At 41.3% G+C, this 23776-nt stretch overlaps 1 protein-coding gene and 1 long non-coding RNA gene across 4 annotated transcripts in view; one reads left to right on the top strand and one right to left on the bottom strand.

The window, feature by feature from the left end:
- The window catches only part of arhgef10la (Rho guanine nucleotide exchange factor (GEF) 10-like a), a 155259-nt gene that overhangs the window by 53475 nt on the left and 78008 nt on the right, over positions 1-23776 (top strand). For all 3 annotated transcript variants that reach the window (XM_054785625.1, XM_054785624.1, XM_054785623.1), the window contains 4 exons: positions 43-188; positions 1112-1284; positions 6369-6484; positions 7428-7555. In XM_054785625.1, the coding sequence (XP_054641600.1) occupies positions 43-188; positions 1112-1284; positions 6369-6484; positions 7428-7555 (563 nt within the window). The remainder of the gene's footprint in view (positions 1-42; positions 189-1111; positions 1285-6368; positions 6485-7427; positions 7556-23776) is intronic.
- Positions 2148-5516, bottom strand: LOC129186901 (uncharacterized). The gene is made up of 3 exons (XR_008572317.1): positions 5409-5516; positions 4743-4795; positions 2148-2442 (listed from the first exon to the last, which is right to left on the bottom strand). It is a non-coding gene; the product is annotated as an uncharacterized LOC129186901 (long non-coding RNA).

Genomic DNA, 23776 nt, shown 5'->3' with positions numbered 1-23776 from the left:
TCCGTCCAGCGCTGATCCAACTGATCTAAGTGTCCCTTGCAGCAACTGAACCTGGAGCAGGGGTCACTGGTCCAATGCGAGACGCTTATCGAGACTGTGTACGGCGAGCGAGGACAAGTCCTCAAATCCAAGGAACGCAAGGTCTTCCTCTTTGATGACGTCTTAATCTGTGCCAACATAAATGTCAAGTAAGTTTCGCCGGGAAATGCAATATCCCCTTGCATGTGGCGATGTGATGCTCATGCAATGGCCCCTCATGGAGGTGTGCACAAGGGAGACTCGTGACAAATTGCAATTAGGTTACATGATGCTCTAATGTGATGCTCCGAAGATTTTTCTGGAGTAGCGCAGCGAATGTCTTCGAGGGTTTTCAGTGTTATCTGAGCGTGCAGGAGTTTTATCAGCTATAAACAAATGCTAGAATGCCTAATGACAGCTACGGAAGGCCTAGATTAGTTGCTTAGTGACACAGAACATCTTTTCGGTTCTCTTTCCAGTGAATTATCTTTGGCAGAACCATCAGTCTCATCTGCTAAAGCAGTGAGAGGGATTTTGTATATACTGTATTTTTTGCAAGCTCCTGTGAAAGATGCATCTTACAGCCCTCTTGTCAAAGTAATGATCACTCCATGTATCATTTCGCTCAAGAGTCCTAAAGTTGACTTTGCCTGCCCTCCAGTAGCTCGACAAAGTGATCACGATGTTGATTGTCTGTGTGATTGCACGAATACATGAATGGCAATGAGCCCCTCTTCGCAGCATGCGGTGCCGTTCTGGTTGGGATGATGTCTCATGTGCTACATCTTAATCCTATTTACACAAACATGTACTGTGTTAAGTTTTTAGAACTCTAAATGTCTTTGATATTTACCAAATATAAACATTTACCTTCTTAACTGATGACTAAATTGTTTTGGATATTTGCAAAATATACTATACGTTATCTTAATTGATAACTAACATGTCTTTGATTTTTACAAAAACACTTACATTTGGTCCATGAAAACTAAATTACGAACACGTATGTTAAAGAGTAAGTGAATGGTTGGATCCTAATCCCTGTCCCCCAAATTTATTATCATTTATTATTTATTATATTATCTCTCACCAGGGGGTCCCCAGATATCAGCAGCCTGGTCCCAGTCGGGCCTAAGTACACCATGAAGTGGAGCGCTCCCTTGCAGCAGGTGCAGGTAGTGGAAGTGGGTCAGGAGGCCTGCCAGAGCAAAGATGCCGTCTTCCAGCAGAGTGGTGCCAAGCGGCAAGGCATCACCCACGCCTCAGGTGAGGGGAAGCTCAGATAAATCGAGCCTCATGCGTTTCATCCACGTCCCACATGTGTCTTCTTTGAGTTAATCTCATCACTCGGACTGACTTTTAGTGTGACTCAGCAAGGCTAATCTGTTTCCGTCCTCAAGTGTCCCGCGGAGAGCTGGAGAAGCATCCGCTGTGCTTGTCACTCTGATTGAGGACGTGTTTGTGAGGAGGATAGCGATGACGGCCACTTGTTCCCTCGCCAGGCCGGGGCGCTTTATCTTGAAGAGAGATGCGGGGGTAGACAGCCCCCTGCTGTAGCATCGCCGTCGTCTCATTTCACTCTCTGATAGACCACAAACGCGTCCAGAGTGCAGTCATCAATCTGTGGAGATTGCGCCACCATTTTCTAGGCCCAATTAGGAAGCCAGTGGCGCTAGTTAGAGGTTGATTCGCTCATCCCACACCGCCCACTTGTAGAATTTCAGTCTATACGCAATTTGAGGTTCCAGATACATATGGAATAATGCAATGCTCAGTCACAATATATTTTTTTTAATAGTTTTTTTTATCCCTGTTGATCAACATAAGCAAAGTAAGAATTTTTCCACATACTGTTTGTATGTGCAAAAGTGTAGTCTAGTTTAGCACGCTAATGTTATTGTTGTGCTTTTCTACAAAATAAAATGATCAGTTAGTGCCTAAGACATGATTTTACAGAACACAGTATTTAGTACATGCATTACTTTACATCCTGCTACTATTACTCCCTTATTGGTGCATTTGTTGTCTGATGTGTTTCAGCAGGCGTTGGATGAGGATCAGACAAAGGTTTTTATTCAGGTGTTCCATTTGACATTGTCTTCAAATCCACCAGTGATGGTCAGGCTGGAATTGCAGACTTAGCGGGGAGAAAGCAGGTTTAGACCCCGTGGCTCTGTGGTTGTGTGCTAGCTGCCTGGCGGCTGCCTGTAGCCATCCATTTGCGAGCGTGAAAACCATATTCGTCCTCACAGGATTACGCTGGATTACAACTCAGCACATTCACCTCTCTTGCTGTAGCCAACAGGGGGTCTCCAGAGGATTCGGTGAACTTGTACAGAAGTCCAGGCAATCCTCTCGCATGGAGCCCTGTTATCTTCTTCACACCTATTGATTTCCTCACAGACGTCAGATGTCGCAGGCTTCCTGTGTCAGAGAGTCCATTAAAACCAAAGGTTTTAGAGCTTTCATTTATATTTATATTTATACATATATATATATATATATATATATATATATATATATATATATATATATATATATATATTTTTCATTTACATTTTTATGTCTTTCATTTAAAGAAAGAAGTCTTTTAAATGAACACTGCAAGACTATTTTACCTTTTTTTTTTAAACATATCCAAAACATATAAACATATCCCAACGCTTGACCTCCCTTTTCTCAACAAGGGTAGACGACAGGTCTCCAAGGGGGGAGCGTGCCTCACTGAACCCACCTTCTGCCGATGATCTTTTTCAACTTGATTACGTGGTAGCGGTGCGCAACACCTCTGCAGTCAAATCTACCTTCAGAATTTAATTAGGCACTTCTCGCAGTGCCTACGGCTGGAGAGATATGGTGCCGGGGGAGCTGGGACAGGTGCCGCCAGGGAAGGAGATGGTAACGCTCAGGTGCGAATCGATGCAGAGTTTTGCATCTAATAAGACACCTGCATTCCTTATAGCCCAGCAAAGGGCATCCTAGCCCTGAATAACAGTTTCTACATTAGAGCGCTGGAGCTCCACTAGTAATGATGATGATCGATCCATCCGTGTACCAGACCTTTTCTATTTGTAGCTCTGCGGTTTGGGATCAACACAAGCCCTTCTTTCTATACTTTGACCTGAAATGCCACACATTATTGTCTCCAAATCCCAATGTTCGCTAGCTGAAAGCCTGCATTAATATACATCATGCACCAGTAATTAGGATAAGACATGATGTTATTATGTTAGTACACATTTTGCAGTAAACAGGGCAAATAGTATAATGTTAAGAGTGGCTTCACTTTAGCTACTTCTAAAAAATTTGAAGACATTTTTTGTCACTCATTTCATAAAGTGAAACCCATATATCACAGATTTCAAACTCAAAGCTCAGGGGCCAGATTTGGACCACCACATTTTGTGGCCCAAAAAAATATTAGTTTTGTCAAAATTTGTCACTTTTGACCGAAAATTTGTACTGCATGCAATTAGAGCAGGGGTGCCCATTACTGTGATCACAAGCTACCGGTCGATTGCGAAGGAAGTGTGGGTCGATCGCATGACTGTCACTTTGTAGATGTCATATGACATCAGTCACCTGACATTAAGCTCCCCTCCTGATTTGCTGGTTTGCCCCGCGGCAAAGATGAAGTGGTGACGTCTCAAGCCCAATACAGAGATACAACTTGCATCTTTATTATTCTGAGTTAGATCTTTGGGCATCTTGATGGCTGTGGTTCTGAACAACAAAACAGTGAAACCAGTGTCGGTTGGGGCGTCCATCAACCTGAGAGAATAAATAATTGGATCTTGTACCATCCCCTCAGTTTAGAGCTGTCCTATCTAGTCTTTTAGCATCAACTAATTATGCCTGCTTTTATGAGAGGTGAAACGTCTTCTAATATCCAGTTGCACACACATTTCAGGCAAAGCTGCGGCCCTCTGAGGACAACCTTAACTGCGATGTGGCCCGCGGTGAAAAGGAGTTTGATGCCCCTGCCATATATTATATAGATTCATTACAGAGTCAAATATGTCAAGCCTTTATTTCTGTACACAATCATGGAGAAGACAGCTGACTTGACAGACGTCAAGAAGGGAGTCCTCGACAGACCCCGCAAGGAGGATAAGCCACAAAAGCTCATTGCTAAAGAAGGGAATTGTTTGTTATCCAAACATATTCATAGAAAGATGAGGAGAAGGAAAAGATGCACCAGCAAAAGAGATAATGGCAGCCTTGAAAGGATTGTCAAGCATGACATTCACCCAAAAATATAAACAAAAGTACATTTTATAGAGAAATATTATAGTTTCATATGAAGAAAACAGTGCGAAATAATTAGAGATCGACCGATATGTTTTTTTCAGGACCGATACCAATTATTAGTCATTAAGGAGGCCGATATTTGGAGCCGTTATTCATTTGCAGTAAAAGTGTAAAAATTGGCGTAAAAATGTTGAATACAAACACTTAACTTCGTTGAACTGCCTAAAGCATGTTTATTTAACTAAACAAATAGAAAATTAGCTCCAGAAGAGCAAGGAGTTCCTAGACTCAGAAGCATCTCCTCGAAGTTGAATGAAAACTTCGATAAATAGCTCCCTGAAATGTTTCCGTAGTACATAAAGTAACATTCATATATAACTTATCTTTGTTTTAGGTTCAAACACAACAAAAAGTACAGGGAGTTAACAAGCTCAGCAGCAACTATTGTAAGGTTACTGTAAATAAAAACTTACCGGTATATAATAGCTTCCTGAATTTTTTCAGCCTTCATCTTCTCTTCGCTTCCCTGCAACAAAGCAAGGCTGAATTGAATTTCTTCCTCTCTCTCACATTCACACACACACAGGCTTCTACAATCACGGACTGTTTCCACATTGATATTACCAACAGCATTGTTTCAAGTGATTCACAGACATATCGGGAGCTACTACGAGCTAGCAAAGCTGCCGCTTGTGTTTACTCCGCTCTTAACGTTACGTTATTGTAGCAGTTATGAGCTGTAGAGTTTTTCATGTGACTTTCACGCAAACACACACTATTCTCCACATTACATACATTCTCCCCATTGCTAATACATTGTCTCTTAAGCTTTAGAGTCAGACCGGCGAACTAATGTTATGGTACGCTAACCAGCCTCCACCTTGGCGTGCTTCCCTCCAATAAAACAAGTGAATTTTGTTTTTTACGCGCTCTCTCTCAATCAGACACATGCGTTTGCTATCCCGGACTGTTTGCCGTCTTTCAAGTAATTCACAGACCTGTCGGGAGGTACTACGAGCTAGCATAGCTGCCGCTAATGTTTACTCCGCTCTTACTTTATTCTGCTGCTCACTGTAACGTTAGTCGGAATTGTGAGATGGGATGTTGATTACAATTTCGAGAGAGTTTTCTGCGTTTACCTTGACGTGTGGGTTTGCTGTCAGGACCTTCTGCACACGAGAAAAATCCCCTCTCACACGGCGTGTGTGTGTGTAAGGACAGCTTCCGCTTCAGATTGGCTCTGCCACTAACGCGTGCTGTGGCTTGCTTAACTAATCAGATAGTGCCGTGGGTGGAGCAATGCTGGAGACAGAAGTCGCAACCGGCAGAAGAGAGGGAGAGCGAGAGAGCGAGAGAGAGATATGCGCGACTGCATCTGAGCCGAAATAACCCAGTTTTAAATGGATTTTTTATATCAGCCTGTAGGATTTAAATAAAGGCCGATACCAATATACGCCAAAATTCCAAATATCGGCCCCGATTATCGGCCTGGCCACTAGACCACTAGAAATAATTATACAAGACAAATTAAATGGATGAATGAACATTTAACATCATTTTTACCTTTATTAAAGACTCTTGTTGGCAAAAACAGCAAGGAACGGAGCGGGAGGAGGGGAGAGGAGGGGATCGACACCAAGAGCAACTTCTCAACATCTTCAATCATATATGATCTTTGTTTCGTTAACACCTTTACCCCTTTTGAAACATGAGCTTCCTTGATTTTTTTTGGGGGAACTTATTATTATGGAACTTATTGTTGATGTGGAAAATGGAGCGGTTTGTGTGAAACGTTCCCATTTGAGTTTCACAAATGAATGTTCCTTACGGGGTGGCTGAATAAACGAGCACATGTTTATTAATACCACTAAATTTAACATACCAAAGGATAAAATACAACAGTTTGTTATGTGCAATGTTGTATGATAACCAAGACAGTGAACAAGAACCGAAGCAAAATTTTGGTGAACATTTTTGTAGAAAACCGAATCATATAAAAACTGGGACATTCCAAAACTGAGGTTTGACAGTATTTAAAGCAAAACGGCACTAAAGATGTGGCACTAAAGTGTTTTTTTTCCCTCTTGAATGTTTTTTAGGTAAATCCATTCTGGGTCCTCCGCGGCTCTACCAAGAACTGCAAGAACTACAGCATGACCTTTGTGTGGTGGAAGATGTGACGCTGCTGGTGGGAACACTGCAGGGAACGTACCAGGTAGCTCTTTCTCTACATTGTGACCCAAAAGGACAGATTAGCCAAGCAGTTTAGCTGAGCCACAGCAAAACTGACAGTTTTTTGTGGGGGGGTTGACAAATGTGTTAGATTTCACAGCGAGGTGTCCCTAAAATTACTCTGTTTATCATAGTGAATTGTTTTAGTAGACACTGTATATGTGTGTGACAGTATACTATGTTTCCCAAATGTTCCATCCCTATATGTGCATCTCAGTGTGACAAAAGTGGCTGTGAGATGGCCCCCTACTGATAGGAGATTCAAGTGTCATATTTGCTATGCTGCAAAAAAAGCTTGCCACTCCCTGCAGTGTTCAAATCAGGACACTTCCCAGTAGTCTTCCACTGCTAACACAGTACCAGTATATTCCACGACGTAACACAGGTGGAAGAGGGGAAGGAGAGCGGGGTGGGGGTTACACTCCACAATCACAGAAGAGCCTCTTAGGCTAATAGTGGCACCTTTGGCTCCCTGCGCTAATACAGCACAATGTCCCCAGGATACTATTGGTCTGCCACTCAGTGTAGTGTAACAGTCTAATAGACAAAATACATCTGCACAGCTCATTTACTTCTGGAAATGGATTGGATTCTATTTGACTGGAGAGAGACGGTGGTTGTACTGCAAGAAGTGTCTTGATGTGGAAGTCGTTTTTCATCAGTGAATAGGTGCACTTATACGTTGATCATGAACAGAAGCAGATGTAAGATTTGTACACATCTGTAAATCAACATAGCAGCAGTTATATCAGAAAGTCTAGTTGTTACAAGGGAAATATGTTGCTGTGTTCTTCATTTGGAATGTTTTGATAGTTGTTTTTCTGTTTAAATGTCTTTTTCTGGTCATTTGAATGAAAGAAAGTATGTCATGTGTTCAAGTTCAACAACATATTTTTGAACTTGTTTACTTTCCTTTCCTCTCAAAGAACCTGAACACCACGGTAGCCCAGGACTGGTGTTTGGCTCTGCAGAGGCTTATTCGTATCAAAGAGGAGCAGATCCAGAGTGCCAACAAGTGCCGCTTACGCCTGCAGGTGCCCGGCAGGCCAGACAAGTACGTACAATAATTACTTGTTGCTTTATTCACCAAAGCTTGTTGTTGTTGAATTGAACATTCCCCAGAATACCTGACGTGTGTGCACCATGTCATTTCTAATTTGGTTTCGGTTGGTAGTGTGCAAACACGGAATTAGGGGGAATTGAGCAAAAACTGTCATGATAGATAAGCACTGAGATGACGTGGCTCATATTATGCTTGACTTTTTTCTAATCACAGCAACTCTGTATCTTTATTATTTATCCAGATATTTTCAACACTTGTATATTTTGTAGTAATAACAACCTTCTTAATACCTTCTCGTCTTTTTAGCCAAAATAACATTGCTGAATTAATTGCACAACCATTGTTACCAAAGGTGCCAGGTTCGGACTTAAAGTAACAATACTTTAACTGTACACTGTACACAAAATGTCAATTTTAACGACCACAAAACATGCTGTGAAATGCGTAATGCACCCAATCTATAGCTGCAAACTCTTCCAGGTTACACATCTCGCGGACTGTGGTGCTGTAGCTATTGCCTGGGTGTTAAGAGAATGACAAAGAGGTGCTTGATTAACAATCACTTTATTGAAATGAACAACCAACAAAACACCCACAGTCGTATCAATGTTCTGCTCCCTTTTCCTGGCTCTTCCAATCAACAGTCAGGACACATTCACGGCCCTGGGGACCATCGTAAAGTAGACATTTCAAGCAGAAATGAACGGACACAAACTCATATATTTAAAAAAAAATTCACATTTCCCCCACTTCGATGCTAAAAAAAAAAGTCTACCCCCACAAGTAAAGTTTGAAAAAAAATTGTCCGGCCGCAACTTAAAGGAATAGTTGAGATATTTTGACATAAAGTTGTCAGCATTGTAGTCCAATAACAGCGCAGTAAAGAGTTTGGGCTCTCAAAGCAGTATGTGTTCAAAAGATTAAAACATTTGCATCACAAAAATGCATTCTCAAAAAACTCATAAAACGTTCCGCATTCTGTCTGTCTCCTGCTGTATCCCTGCGCACTGTCACCTGTGCGTTCATGTGAATGTGGCGGAGACACTCGCATCTTCTTCTGTTGTGGAACACCTACGTAAACAAGATGGCCGCGGTGCTCCGTCGCATTTTGTTTCGAGAAGCTTTACTTTGGTGACCCCGCCGACTAGCCCGGATTTTCTCCAACAACAAAAACTGAGCAAAACTCTGTTCACGTGACGCAGTCGGGGAAAAGTCACTGTTGAAGCACTGCACTGCTGATGGGGATGTCATACAACTTCATGTCAAAAAATCGAAACTATCCCTTGAGCAGCTGATTGACAACATACATGTTTTCCATTCAACTGAGTTGGCAAATTGTGTAGCTAACTATAAATTACCATTAGAATTAATTAAATTTTCATGTAAATGATCATATATTGTATCATACCACTACTAGAAAAAACAAACACGAATGCTCGTATAAGAACATTTGTTTGTTTTCAAGTAGCCTCCACCTGACATGAGTCGCCTCCACCTGCTGAGGAGACTGAGGTCCTTTGGTGTGTGCAGGACTCTCTTACGGACCTTTTATGACTCTGTGGGCTGCTGGAGAGGGGGCAGCACAGACAGGGACAGGAGCAGGATCAATAGGCTGATCAGGAGAGTGAGCTCATGTTGTAGTCACTATGCATTCTTTACACTGTACTCTTTACTTGCGTATCTTGCTTGCTTGCTGCTGTCACAAGTAAATTTCCCCGCTTTGGGATAAATAAAGTACATACATGTGTTGTGGTTTCATAATATACTTTTTCGTGTTGCAGCAATACTAGCTATTGGCTTTTAGAGGCAGTTTTGCCAAAACACATGTATGACTAATTTGTACATTAGTGATGGCGTACAGATGGATGCTTGCTCCAAATGATCTGGGTTACTTATACAAACCACTTACAAATGCTCAAAAATTGAATTGAACTAGATCAGACTGGTTTGAGCGAGGCTTGCTTGAGGCTTGCTTAGGGAAAAACAAAAATACAACAAAAGGGCTCTTTTTGACTTGGTGCAGAAAGAAGAAAATGAAGTAATGGTGGATCATAATGGATCTATTTGCTGGCCTCTGGTGAGGACAGAGCAAAAAAGAGGCAAGGGAAGGACAAAAAGAGACTGATTGTGATGGAGGAGCTGAAGCCCTGCTGAGAGCGACTGGAAGAAAAAGAACGACAGCGATGATTGCCCTCCGCCATGAAACGCTTGGCATTGTGCCGGCAGGGCAGCGGTGCTCGGAGCGCTCTGACGGCTTCGGTGCCAGGGAGGGTCCAACGGTGTCAAGCCAAGCTGAAGTGACAGCTTGAGCAGCGGTGCTGTACGTATCCATTTCTCCCACATGTCCCGGCTTCATTGTCGACTGTCACAACCAACCTGCAGGGCCAATCTGCTTACTCGCGTGTCAGATGGTGCCAGATGTTCTGCTCATATGAGAGCCCTTGGATTCCCTCAAAAAGGAGAACCCTATTTGTTGATGCCCTTTGACACTGTCAGTAGCAGCTAACCTGGCGAGGCTTGGCTAGATCGGTGAGAATACATGTGTCTTCTCACAAGTCTACGTTGTCCTTTTGAGGTGGCAGCGAGGGGGTGTGGTTTAGCTAAGCCGAAAGTGAGAAAAACACCTTCAAGCGTTGAAACAATATCTCCACTTTCTATTTTCAAACATGTTTGTGCCTGCCTTTTTCTGTTTTTACCACATGGTTGTGTAAAACTAACCATGCAGCTTGTCAGGTTCACCAGTTTCCCTAGTCCATTGGAACATCTCTGTGTGCAGTTTGCATGCCGTCCCTGTGTGTGGGTTTCCTCTGGGTAATCCGGCTTCCTCCTGCATCGCAAAAACATGCATGTTAGGTTAATTGGAGACCCTAACTTTTCCAAAGGTGTGAGTGTAAATGGTTGTTTGTTTATATGTGTCCTGTGACTGACTGGCAACCCGTCCAGCCACTCCAGGGAAATACCGTACCTCTCACGCAATGTCAGCTGGGATAGGATGTGACACTATTGAGGATGGGCGGGATTGATTGATTGGGGGTCCCAAAATATCTGGCCTGAAATTTTCAGTACCCCTTCAATGGGATGCAGGTTGCTACTATTATGGAGACCGGAACTAAACTAATTTCTACACCGTCTTTCATGTTACAGTGGAATTAATACTTATCACATTTTTTTTTCTGGAGATGTAAAAGACTGAAAATTCTTGCAGGATAATACAACCAATTCTGCAAGTGTGGTTGCATTGTGATTGTGATGGGGTGACAGGTTGCAAACTATTCTGACACAACCAAGGGTGCAGCATCGGCAGATTGTAGGGGGGCCATTAGGTGGTCTCTTTCTTCACACAAACATGCTCAGTGTAGTTTTTATTTCCTTGTATCTGGTCTACGTAACACTGTACAAGGCAGATTCACTTCTTTGACAAATGCAAACGTGCATCTCAAACAAAGAGGCTCGGTAAGGGACAGTCAAAAGTCTGCAGCGGGGACCCCCTGTACACAGTCGGTCCCTGCCTGTCTGGCCGTGAGCGATGCTCTGTAGTCAGGCTGCACATCACAAGCTGCACACTGCAAACAGAGCGAGTACGTGGGGTTGAATCCTCACAGCCGACGTGTGACAACAGTTCATTAATATCCTCTTGTAGAGCGTCTGCAGTAGCACACAATACACACTTCAAATTTCATACTTCAGCCCGATGCTGCTGCTGCTGCTCCTGCTGCTGCCGCTGCTTTATCTTCCTTTTCTAATAACAACCCATTTGGACTTCATCAAGGCAGAGTGTCCCCCAAACAATGGCAGCCTCTCCTGGTGGCCCGGGAGGGTTCTTGAGATCATATCTTTGTGACCGTGCACTGGGAGGACTTTTCACCGTTCATCCCGTGTGAGCAGAGAGGTGTCGATGAATAAATGGATTCCCACTTGAGAGCTTTGTTCTTTTCTCCAAATTACAGCCACTGATAGTGCAGTCAAATGAAATTGAGTCAATTAAGGCCGATGTTGTCTTCATGCCAGCAACTTCACAGCAAAAGTATTTTCTGCTCTTTTGTCTTACACTTGTACAGTATGAAACTATTACTGCATTTGAATCACTTCTGGAAGGGTTGTCCTTGTCTCCAAGTCGAAAAAATGCAGCAAAAATTCTTGTGCTTTGCGCTCGGTGGAGGTAATTGTTTGTCAGAGCAAGAACCCTTTAGATTTTTAATATTTGATCAGAGATGCTTTAGAGCAGGTTTCAGCTCAAGGTCAAAATTTGGTTCCTCATGTATGGCCCTCACATGGATGTACAGTATACCTTTAACATAAATTAATGATGAACAATACAGCAGACATGAATTTATTGCAGCAAACATCTCAAAACACGTGCCTGCTTTATCATTAACAAAATAGCCTACAGCATTTCACTCTGACAATCTGCGATCCAATAAAAAAAAATGTTTGGGATTAGTTTGGGCTGCTTCAGTGAGCTTGGGTCAAAGATCAAATCAGCCGCTGTTGCATTATTAAAGTGTACCAAAACAAAAGAAATTCATGCATTCTTGCATTAACTTTTCATAATGTGAGTAGAAAAGGCAGAAAATAATTCAACACTTATGCCATCAGTTCAACGGCTCCAGGCTGCATACACTCTAAATGCTTCAAGAACTTGGTGGGGTTGCTTTGCCCACACAATTGCTCAAGGTATGCTTTAATTCTGTGTTTTAGAAGAGGCCTGTTCCAAAAAACGGTGCAGAATTTTGGCAGCCCAATATTAAGCTTTGATGAATGGCATGAAAGGGAAAAGCAGACAAAACACATACTCATTATTTTGCGTCAAGCACAGGACTAGTGTGGTAAAGCACCTTTTTTATGGTGACTGACTCAACTGAAGTGTATTCAAACCTGTGAGAACACCGTGCCTGTGTGTGTGTTCTGGCTGATTGTTTTTTTTTTTAGTGCAGACATGACCCACGTCACACACAGCTGATGTACAGGGTGCTCCTTCCCAGCAACACCCCAACCCCATGTCAAGCTCATTCCTCATCTCTTCGGTGACACTGGTCGACTTTGAAAGCTTAATTCCTCATTGACATTAGTTGTTTCAGAGTCCAAACAGTCACCATCATAAAACCTTCACTGACAGTCGACAATTTTGCCGGCCTCGATACATTGACATGTGCATGCATGAGTGTTTGTTTCGTCTCGATTAACCATTTAGCTGTAAAAATGTAAGTGTGCATGGTGTGTTGTATAAAGACATGAAATGGCTGAAAACAAGGCGATCAAACAGCGGTGAAAGCTTATTGTCTGCGTCCGACATAATGAATGTAGCAGATGAAACAATGCTCGTTTTAAATAGCTCTATTTGTTTTAAACTGAGGAAGATTTGTGCCCTCATAGTGTCGTGGTTAATGCGAGTCCTATCAGGCCAATGGAAATAAAAGCGGGAAGAAAAACCTAATAAAATAAGAAAAATAGTCTCCAACTCACTACCATGACACTGAATGACTGACAAAAATACCGTGATACCGCCATAGTCCACAGTCTCCTAACTTGACGGTTTCCACTCTCATTATGGCTTTTTTGTGGCCACAAGTGGATGAGCTGACTATCATTGAGCAGCTTTCTTTCTCAGGAGAAAGGAGGTGGACTGAAGGGGCATGTCAGTGCTGCCACTCGCTGCTGGATCCGCCCTCTGTGTCCCGATGTCCTTGTGCATCAGTGTCACTTGTGTGCCTTGCCGCTCACCTGCCGCCATAAATCAGCAAAGCTTGAATCCTCGCTTTACTTCCTCTCTTCTCTCCTCCATCTTGCAGCCTGTTGGAGTGGCGTTCTCCATTCCAGCAGCGTGGCGCGCATGCGCTGCAGTTGTCAATCATCCAATCAGAGGCCGTATTTGAGGTAGTGTGTGTGTGTGTGTGTGTGTGTGTGTGTGTGTGTGTGTGTGTGTGCACTTGAGGTTTTGCAAAAGGAATTCAACCGAGTGAGTGGTTATGTTCCCTTCACGTCCCCCTCTCCTTCTCCATCTAGCCAAATTGCTGTGGCTATATTTAAGCTTTGAATGGGACTGAATCACACCTCTGGCTGAAAACTCCACTTGTCATCCTCTCAGGACATTTGATCTTTCTTGTAAGACAGCATTTAAAGCAAAGTGCAGCACAGGCAGAGCATGATCTAGAACAGTGGTCCCCAACCTTTTTTGACACACGGACCGGCTTGTGTTCCCACAAATCTCCCGTGGACCGGGGGGTGGGGGGGTCGTGCATTATAGCAATCTAATTTATCTTATTTATTATGTATTGTGTAAAACTAAGACATGAACAACATCACATTGAAAGTATCACTGTTTGACGTGTGTGGTAAAAGGCAGTGTGCTAGCATGAATATTGATGAATATTAATGAATTAGCACTCAATAAGTCATGAAAACTTACCTTATGCATTCCCACATAGTATCAGCATTTAAGACCAAACATGAGGTGAAAGAAAAATGCTAAAAATACAAGGCAGTCGAGAGAAAGTTAGCACACGCACAATGGACATGCGTCAAGTGAGACGGATGTGACAGAGAGAATCCGGCCACTTTTCAAAATAAAACATATAATTATATGTTTTTTTCTTTCTGTGCGGCCCGGTACCAAATGACGGTACCGGTGCCGGGGGTTGGGGATCACTGATCTAGAATACCAAGCTAATGTTAATCTTGTACAATGTTAATAATAATCAAATTACATTTTTTACATTATATTAATATATTAATTTCACTGTTACAGTGAAAATATAAAAAATAAAAGCAAAAAAGAACTTAAAATTTGTTCAAAAGTTTGTTCAATAATAAGAAATCCCTGGAAATGGAAACCAAATCATAGGTTCTCTATTGATTTTTGTACATCCTGTCGTGATGAGCGTAGACTTCCCTTGCCAACCATCCCCAAATGTTGTCAATGGATTTAGATCAGGGGAACACGCAGGATGGTCCAAAAGAGTGAGATTATTCCTCTGGAAGTAGTCCTTTGTCAGGCAGGCATTGTGAACTGCAGCACTGTCCAGATGAAAAAGCCAGTAATTACCTCATAGAAGAGGGCCTTCAGTCATGAGGGATTCCCCCTGCAACTTGACCCCAGGTTCCGTTTGACGCCCCTGCACAACCTGAAGCTCCATTATTCAATTGAAGGAAAAAGCACCCCAGATCATGATGCCGCCCCCTCCACTGTGCTATGTTGAAAACATCTCAGGTGGGATCTCCTTGTCATTCCAGTAATGTTGGAAGCCATCAGGACTGTCAAGGTTAAATTTTTTTCTCATCAGACAGTAAAACTTTCTTCCACCTTTCAATATCTCATGTTTGCTGCTCTCGTGCAAATTACCTACGGGCAATTCTGTGGCATTGAAGGAGACGAGGCCTTTGAAGATATTTTCTGCTCTGATGGTCATTGGACTGCACTTGGCACCAGTAAAAACCTTAATTTGGGTCAAGGATTGCCCCGTGTCTTGACGGACAGCCAATTGGATCCTCCTTTTTAGGGCTTGTGACTTTTTTTTCAGGTCTACCACATGACTTTTTTGTTCCATAACCCTCAGGATCTTTTAAGAAGTTTAAAATGACTTTCTTCTCTGCGTCTAACCTTAGCAGCAATGGCGTTCTGCGAGAGGCCTTGCTAATGCAGCTTAGCAATCCAACTGCGTTCAAAGAGAGAAAGCTTTTTTTGCCAGAGGTCATGACAGTGTGAATACCTAACAGAAAATTGCATTGAATACACATTTTTGCAAAGATTTTTACATTTCAAAGCTGGGGTGTTAAACTTTTGATCAGTTGATGAACAGCCTATTTCACGTTAATGCTTGTTTGCAAGAAATTGCTGACTCGAAAAATGTTTTGTCTTACTCCCATTTCTTCTTTTTTTCATTTTGAAGCTTTATTAGAACCTCCTTAAGGTCCAACAGTGCAAAATGTAAATTCTTTCAATTTTCTAGCTGGTCTTAAAATTTTGATCAGGAGTGTATAATCGTGTCCTGCCATTTATTTTTCTGTTAATAAAATACAGTAAAAATTTCCATATTTCAGGCTGTTGCAAATTGTGATTAATCATTACATTAATTTGAAAACTGCGATTACTTTGATTATAAATGAATAGAATATGTGAGATGCAATGTAAAACACTGCTCACTTGTTTATGTTGTTCCTTAAAGCCTCACTGGTGTGTTAGAAATGGGTGACAGAAACCTGAAAACAATTAAATAAGGCAACACATCCATAGGTCAGGAGGGGTCACTGCACACTTTGACTGCGAAAATGATGAAAGTCTTGTGCTGTGGCCTTCACGGTCACGACTACTCAACCCCATTGAATGCTGCTGTCTCTAAGAGCACATGCTCACTTGGAAGAGTGTCGTTCATCCCTCAAGAAACATTTGGAAGATATGCTACTGTATGTCTCGATGACACTTTTCCATCAGGAATTTCTTGACTTCTTATCTTCCATTGATGTCTGAATGAGTTTTATGTGTTTGACACATAACCCTCTCCATTTACTCATCCCATCCTTTCTTTCGACGTGGAAGGATTTTTACATGGCTGTTGAGCTGGAAAGCTCTGTACTACTTCTCACTAGAGATGGCCTGATATCTGTGTGAAAGTTTATATCTGAGTCTTAAAGGAAAACTGCATTTTTTGGGGGAATTTTCCCCATCATCCACAATCCTTATGTGAGACACGAACACATATTTCTTTCTCTTCTTTCTCTTTTACTGCATGTAATGGGATCCACATATGCCGCCTATAAAGACCGCTATTAAAACACCTCCAAAAATCTCCAACAATGTTTTATACGTTTACATACATGCTGTGATCATGTAGGAACAGATGCATTCATGTTGAAATCTAATACTTACATTATCTTGTGTATTTTGTTCATCACCGGAACGTTCTTTCTTGGCGCATTAATTGTACATAACTGCATAGAAACGAGCACCTACACATAGCGTTAACATAACAAACTCAAAAATAAAAACACAACAGCACTGGCGGCATCTTGAATATGTATCCTTACGATTTTGGTCGTGGTGTGAGTCTGTGGTGAAGCTTGTTATTAGGCGGCTAGTAGCTACTTGGTGTGGTATGGCTAAGTGTCAATGCGCCAGGAGTATAGTTCGATCGGCGCAACAATGTTAATAATAATAATAACAATGTCACTGTAGCTTGGTTAATATGCTTGTCTCATTGTATGTAAATGGAGTGTTGTTGGTGCTTTTTGGAGACATTTTCAGACAACTTTAGAGGTGGAAAAAGTAAGTGCTGTAATGAGTTTTCTCTTTTTATCTGTTTTTATAGTGTTAGAACGCAAAAGAGAGACATATGTGTTCATGTCTTTCATAAGGACTGTGGATGATGGGCAAAATTCCCAAAAAAGTGCAGTTTTCCTTTAAAACAAATGAGTAAGGAATTATAATTCCTGTGCACAATGAGATACTCCATACTCTTTGTGGCCTGTAGCTCGATGACATAGCAAAAAAATGAGATGCAATGTTAAGTTAGTATAATTTTACATACAAATAACATTCACTAAAAAATGTACAATAACACACAGTACTAGCCTTCATAAGTCTGCTCCTTCTTTCATGAATCATAATGGAGGCTGTGCTGAGGAGCGTCTCGCACTCCACACTGAGCAGTCTAGGTTGCTTGCTCTTCCAAAATCAGCCATCAGTGAATTGAATGACTGTGCAGGGCAGCTTTCTTCTTAGCACTAGTTGACTGTAAAAATCTTAGGTGATGCTTTTGCATGTTGGCGTTGAAATGTCCATTGTGTCCATGTGAATTGTTTTCTTGCCCCATAAACACTCCTGATCAAAATCTTAAGACCAGTTGAAAAATTGCTAGAATTAGCATTTTGCACATTTGGATCTTAGTGAGGTTTTAAGCAGAGCTACAATATGCAAAAGCAAGAAGGGGGAGTGAGACAAAAAACCTTTGGAACTTGTAATTTAAACCCCCCCAAAAAAACTGAAATAGGTTGTTTATCACCTGATGCTTTTTCATTCAGTGGAACACTGGAGCTTCAGGTGGTGCAGGGTCGTCAAACGGCGGGTGCTTACGTGCAGATGTTGCAGCGGGCATCCCTCATGTCTCAGGGCCCTCGTCTGTGTGGTAACAGCTGGCTTTTTCAACAGGACAACGCTGCGGTTCACAATGCTCGCTTGACGAAGGACTTCTTCAGGGAGAATAACATCACTCTTTTGGACCATCCTGCATGTTCCCCTGATTTAAATCCCATAGAGAACATTTGGGGATGGATGACAAGGGAAGTTTATAAAAATGGCCATCAGTTCCAGACAGTTCAAGCCCGCTCCACCCGTGTATGTGTGTGTATGTATATGATATGGATGTACAGTATGTGGATGACAGCTAACGATGCAATTAAAATTGGACAGCTGAAGTAGGGTGCTGCTCCATTTTATTTTGCAGTTTGCTTCAACTGCCTTGAATTTTGCCTCTGCATCCTTAAATTGCGTGGTTTCTTGGCGCTGTCAGCTTCGACACTGTTTTTTAAAAAATGCGACTTTTCCAAATTTTACATTACCTGAACATGTTAAATAGGGTTTCCCATGTTATTTGTGCCATTTGCACAATCTGGATAATACTTTACCTGGGTCAAACTAGCTTGATGAGATGCTGGGCCGCCATCCTTATCACTAATCACTAAGTTTTGACAGGTATGATTTTGTTTTACCCATTGTATTGTTCATGTGTAGAGTTTTACCAAAATATGCAACATCCGTGAAAGTAAACCTGCCTGTTATGTTATGTTATGTTTTTGCAGTTGGAGCATAGAAACCCTGTTTACGCTGGTGTGTGTATGTTTAACCTAACACCTATAGTGACCAATAGGGGTGCCACGAGACACTCGACGATGCACGAGATTGAGTCTGCGAGAAAGAGACAAGGCAATATTTAAATTTTAAGAAAAGTACAATGACAAAATATAAAAAGTATTGGACTATATATTTGCAATCTATTAATTACATTTCTACTACGTTACACTCTTCTGCACTGTGTGCGTATGCTACCGGCCCGCCTCCACCCACCGAGACAGAGACTGTATCACTAACAAAAGGGCTCACTCAGTTCATGCCGTTGTTCTATGGAACAAACACGCCAAGGCATGGCGTGAACCCTCTTAACTGCCTGTTCGGAGGCGAGGAAAACAACACACATGCACATGGCAATGTAGTGAGGCTGGCAAAATTATCCAGTTCATTTTTATTTATAGTGTGATTAATTAATTCATTTATTATTGTCCCAGGCCTAGTGCCCATGGGACATTTTTTTCTGAACAAGAAATCTTGTTTTAATCTTGCAAGATCTTGTGACACCTCTCGTGACCTGTGTAGAATACTGCATTGAATGCATCTTCTTAATGCCTTATATTTGTATTTTAGTTAATTTACCCATTTTTATGCTTGAAAATTTTTCATTTAGGCAAGAAATACTTAAAATTTGCTTAACTATGCATACTTTTTTTTTTTTTACTAGTAGGTGTATTCAACCCTGAAATAGCATGATTTATTAATTCAGATATTTTTTGAAAATAGAGTGAAGCCGTGCCCTGCGATTGGCTGGCGACCAGTCCAGGGTGTACCCCGCCTGTCGCCCGAAGTCAGCTGGGATAGCCTCCAGCATGCCCCCGCGACCGTTAAGAGAAGAAGCGGTATAGAAAATGGATGGATGGAAAGTGAAGCCGTGAAATTGTGTAGGACGACTTTAATGATCAACGTAGCAAATCGTGCGCTGACACCTCTCTAAACAGAAAGTAAAGGCGCCGCTTATGGTACCACAACAGGAAATGAAAGTACTACGTAAGAGTCCTAAACAGGAAATCAAAGTGGAAACAAGGAAAACCAAACCTGGTGTCTGCCCCGTTACATGGAATGTGACACCTGCCTGTTAAAAAAAAACAAACAGGTTGTTATATCAAAAATTGTAGTCAGGAGGTTTCACATCAACAAGTATAATTTCATTGCTGCACACAAGAATTAAAATGGACATTTCCAATGAGGCTAAGGCTTATTCTCAGCTCATTATGAGGGAAAAGGGGTAGTTTACTTAATACTTGAGTCATGTTGTAAGTAAACAACCCATTTGCCTCCTGTCACTGTCGCCACCTAAGACAAAATGCAAGTGTGGTAGAGCCTCCAGTAAAATATATTTACATGATGTAACTGTAAATTTAAGGCAGCGCATATTTTGACGACATGAAATTTTAAGTGATGACTTTGTCATGGAAATGTATGTACCGAGCACTGGCGCATGTGAGGCACATCTGTCTCTTGAGAACTTTTGTGATATGAGTCTGTGTTGTTTTTTCGAACACCATCACTCTTCAAATTTGAATTTCACACCCTCAGCCCCTGAAGGTGTCAATACTCTGGAATATTTGCAGCTCTTGTCGAAATCGGCTCAGCGTATTCTGACGCCAACCCAAGTGAGCGTGTCTTAGCCTTCCTGCAGCACAATACGCTTCTCCTGTGTTTTTTGTTCTGTATTCTTGCCAGGAATCTCTCAAAGATTCAAATGCCACATTCCAGAAATGCAAATTTAACTGGCAACACTCGGGAAAGAGCATAAGTTAGTTATGTCCATTGGAAATTTCACTTTGCAAGTGCTCATATTTGCGGCTATATTTTTGCTTATATGATTTAGCATCCTTGGAGCTACCTTGACATTATGGCGAGCACATGGACGTTCTGTTAAAACGGAAATAGCAGCTGTTTGGTATGATTGAATCCACTGTGGAAGAACGAAAGTTGTGTGCGTCTCACATGATCCATCCAGTCAGTTATGATAAAAATGCTGTTGTGTGAGCGTCTATGCTACTTATTTTTGCTTTCACTTCTGCTGCACTACCGACTGCATGGAAATTGGAAATATCTCACTGAGAGCTCACAGTTTTTTCTTTAAGTAGTGCAGGACTGTCAAGTCTCAAGTCCCAAGTTTATCTCAGGTAATTGGTTCCAGACCCAACCATGATAAGTGAATTTTCATCAAGTAGGATTCCTTATTTATAAATTTAATGTTTTTGTAGTTAGAACAAAAAAAAAAAATTTTTACGCACTCTAAATACAGTTAAGCCCTCTAGACATAAAAACACCTTTATTGTCACCTTTACACTTGGATTACCCAATAAAGTATACATAATAAGAATAAATATGCCATTTAAAACATAAATACAGTGGTGTGAAAAAGTTTTTGCTCCCTTCCATTTTTTTTTTTTTTGGCTGCATGTTTCAGATCATCAAAACAAATTAAAATATTGGTCAATGACAACACAACTGAGACAAAATGCAGTTTTTAAATGAAACTTTTTATTATTCAGGGAGAAAAAAATCTGAAACCTACATGGCTCTGTGTGGAAAAAGTGATTGCCTCCTAAACTTAATAACTGGTTGGGTCACCCTTAGCAGCAATAAATGCAGCCAAATGTTTGCTACAACTCGCCATGACTCTCTTACAGCACTGTGGAGGAATTTTGGCCCACTCATCTTTGCAGAATTGTTGCAATTTAGCCACATTGGAGGCTTTTCCAGCATGTCTTGTTAAGGTCATGTCACACCATCTCAGTAGGATTCAGGTCGGGACTTTGACTTGGCCACTGCAAAGTCTTATTTTATTTTTTCTTCTTCAGCCATTCAGAGGTGAACTTGGTAGTGTGTTTTGGATCGTTGTCCTGCTGCAGAACCCAAGTTCGTTTCAGCTTGAGGTCACAAACTGATGGCCGGACATTCTCCTTCAGGATTTTTTGGTACACTGCAGAATTCATGGTTCCATTTATCACAGCAAGTCTTCCGGGTCCTTAAGCAGCAAAACAGACCCAGACCATCACACTACCACCACCATATTTTACTGCTGGTATGATGTTCTTTTTCTGAAATGCTTTTATGCCAGATGTAATGAGAGACACAAACGTTTCAAAAAGTTCAACTTTTAACTTTTTTCTCGTCAGACCACAGAGAATCTTCCCAAAGGTCTTGGGGCTCATCAAGATGTTTTCTGGCAAAATTGAGACGAGCCTTAATATTCTTTTTGTTCAGCAGTGGTTTCTTGTCTTGGAACGCTGCCATGCAGGCTGTTTTTGCCCAGCGTCTTTTTTATGGTGGAGTCATGAAAACTGACCTCAACTGAGGCAAGTGAGGCCTACAGTTCTTTGGATATAACCGCCATAACAGTAGTCGGTGTTTTTATTAGGGATTATTGTGCCTGTTGTGAGATAATGCTTGTGTGCCTCACTGAACATTCCAGCAACATGACTGACATCTAGCGACCAGTGTACAATAATACAGTACATATCATCAATGCCTTTAGCCTAGTTTACACTTGCACGCATTTTGCAATTTTGTTTGCCAATTCAAGATTCAAAGTGTTTCTTGTGTGCACAGTAAAGAAACACGTTTCCCTGTACAATGAAATTTTTACTTTGCTGTCCACTCAGAATACCAGCATAACAAAAAACAAAGACGTGCCAATGAGTAAATTGGTCATAGGTGTGAAGTATGTGTAAACCGTGCAGGGTTGTAATTGATTTCTGTAGCCTTTTGGACCTTCCTTGTGAATTTGTGTTCATAACTGATCATAATGTCCAAGTGTCTTCTTGTCAACAATTCTGTCTCCTACCCTGTCTGTGCCTTCTTTTTTCTAGTTTATACATTCTTCCTGCTCTTTCCGCATTCTCTTTCTGCAGTTGCGAGATAATATAGATTTTACCTTACTGTTCTGCAATGGGAGCGTTCTCTATGGAGTTCAGGTCCCTTGCAAATAGAGGAATTAATGAAGGTTGGGCTGATGCATGGGACAAAGCGGGAACAAATAATGCCACGACTGCTTCACGGATCCGGGAAGTGGTGGTGGCAATGCATAACCATGCATGAACAATGCGCATCCAGCGTACTATGTCGTACAGTAGACGCAAACAGTACTTGACTGAAGTGTAAAGTGCGGGAGTGTGGCGTCTCATGCCAGTGTGCATAATTTTTGGTCACGAATTGCATGCCCAGTGTGTAACTTATGTGTAGACAGCGCCTAAACTAGTCTTCAACCTTTTCAGGCATGCCATCTAAATGACACGCATTGCCACAGTGAAATGCAGGAAAATGTGTAATGCCTTATAGTTTGCATTTTTATTAGGGCTGTCAAATGATTAAAAAACTTAACTCAATTAATCAGTTTTCAAATGAATTAATCATGATTAATCACCATTTGCAACTATGTGTGAAATATGCCAATTTTTACTGTATTTTATGAACAAAAAGATAAATTAACAAAAAGATAAATGACAGAGCAGAATCATATATGTGTGTGTATATACTGTGTATATTCAAGATTCAAGATTCAAGAGTTTTATTATATGTATATATATATATATATATATATATATATATATGCCAAAAAGCTTTCATTTAATACGGCATTTGAAGAACAAGCACTTGACTGAGTATGGTGAGTGTGATCATCAGTTAACAGCAGCTAACACAGCCAAATAACTGGACAGCACTTGTCCATATTTGCTTGACAGACCGAAGGCTAAGCTAATAACCCAAAAAATAATTGAGTTCGTCAGATGACCAGCCTTTATCAGCGATGGAAGACACCCACCTACGTGCTACTGAAAGTCCTGCTAGGGCTCCACCAATGTAATCGATCTCACATCCAAAGTTTCCTTAAAGAAGGCATCTCATCCTTTGGAAGTTTCATGAGTAATACACTTTATGTTCTCTTGAAAAAGTAAGTCAAATGTGGTTTTGCCTAAATTAAGGTGATTTTATGGTTCCTTTTTTCATATCAGCCAATAGCAGGGGTGCAGCCAGGAATTCTGGGCCCCATGAAAAAAAACAAAAATGACGGATCATGGATGATCGGTCTCTGAATCGGCAGCATAAAACCCTGATCGGAGGATCCCTAATTTGTATGTATTAACAGCTCCAAATGAACTGAAAATTTAACTCAAGCTAAAAGATAGCACACATGTCTGAAGATCTTATTTGCCTAACACTAGTCTCTTTAAAAGTAGTACAACATTTGATACACACTTTAACCATGTTACTACGCGCCATCAAGAGTTGCATTCAAAGACACCTATTAATTGAAGTCGAATTCACATATTTGGAGTGTGGATGTATTTTCTGGCGTTTCCGATCATGATAAATGCATCAAATTGTACTTCCGCAGTAACGTTAGTTCCGTTGGTGAG

This window comes from Dunckerocampus dactyliophorus, chromosome 8 (assembly GCF_027744805.1).
Source record: "Dunckerocampus dactyliophorus isolate RoL2022-P2 chromosome 8, RoL_Ddac_1.1, whole genome shotgun sequence".
Taxonomy (NCBI): Eukaryota; Metazoa; Chordata; class Actinopteri; order Syngnathiformes; family Syngnathidae; genus Dunckerocampus; species Dunckerocampus dactyliophorus.
The sequence above is the reverse complement of the archived record's forward strand: the minus strand, read 5'-3'. Positions and strand labels throughout refer to the sequence as shown.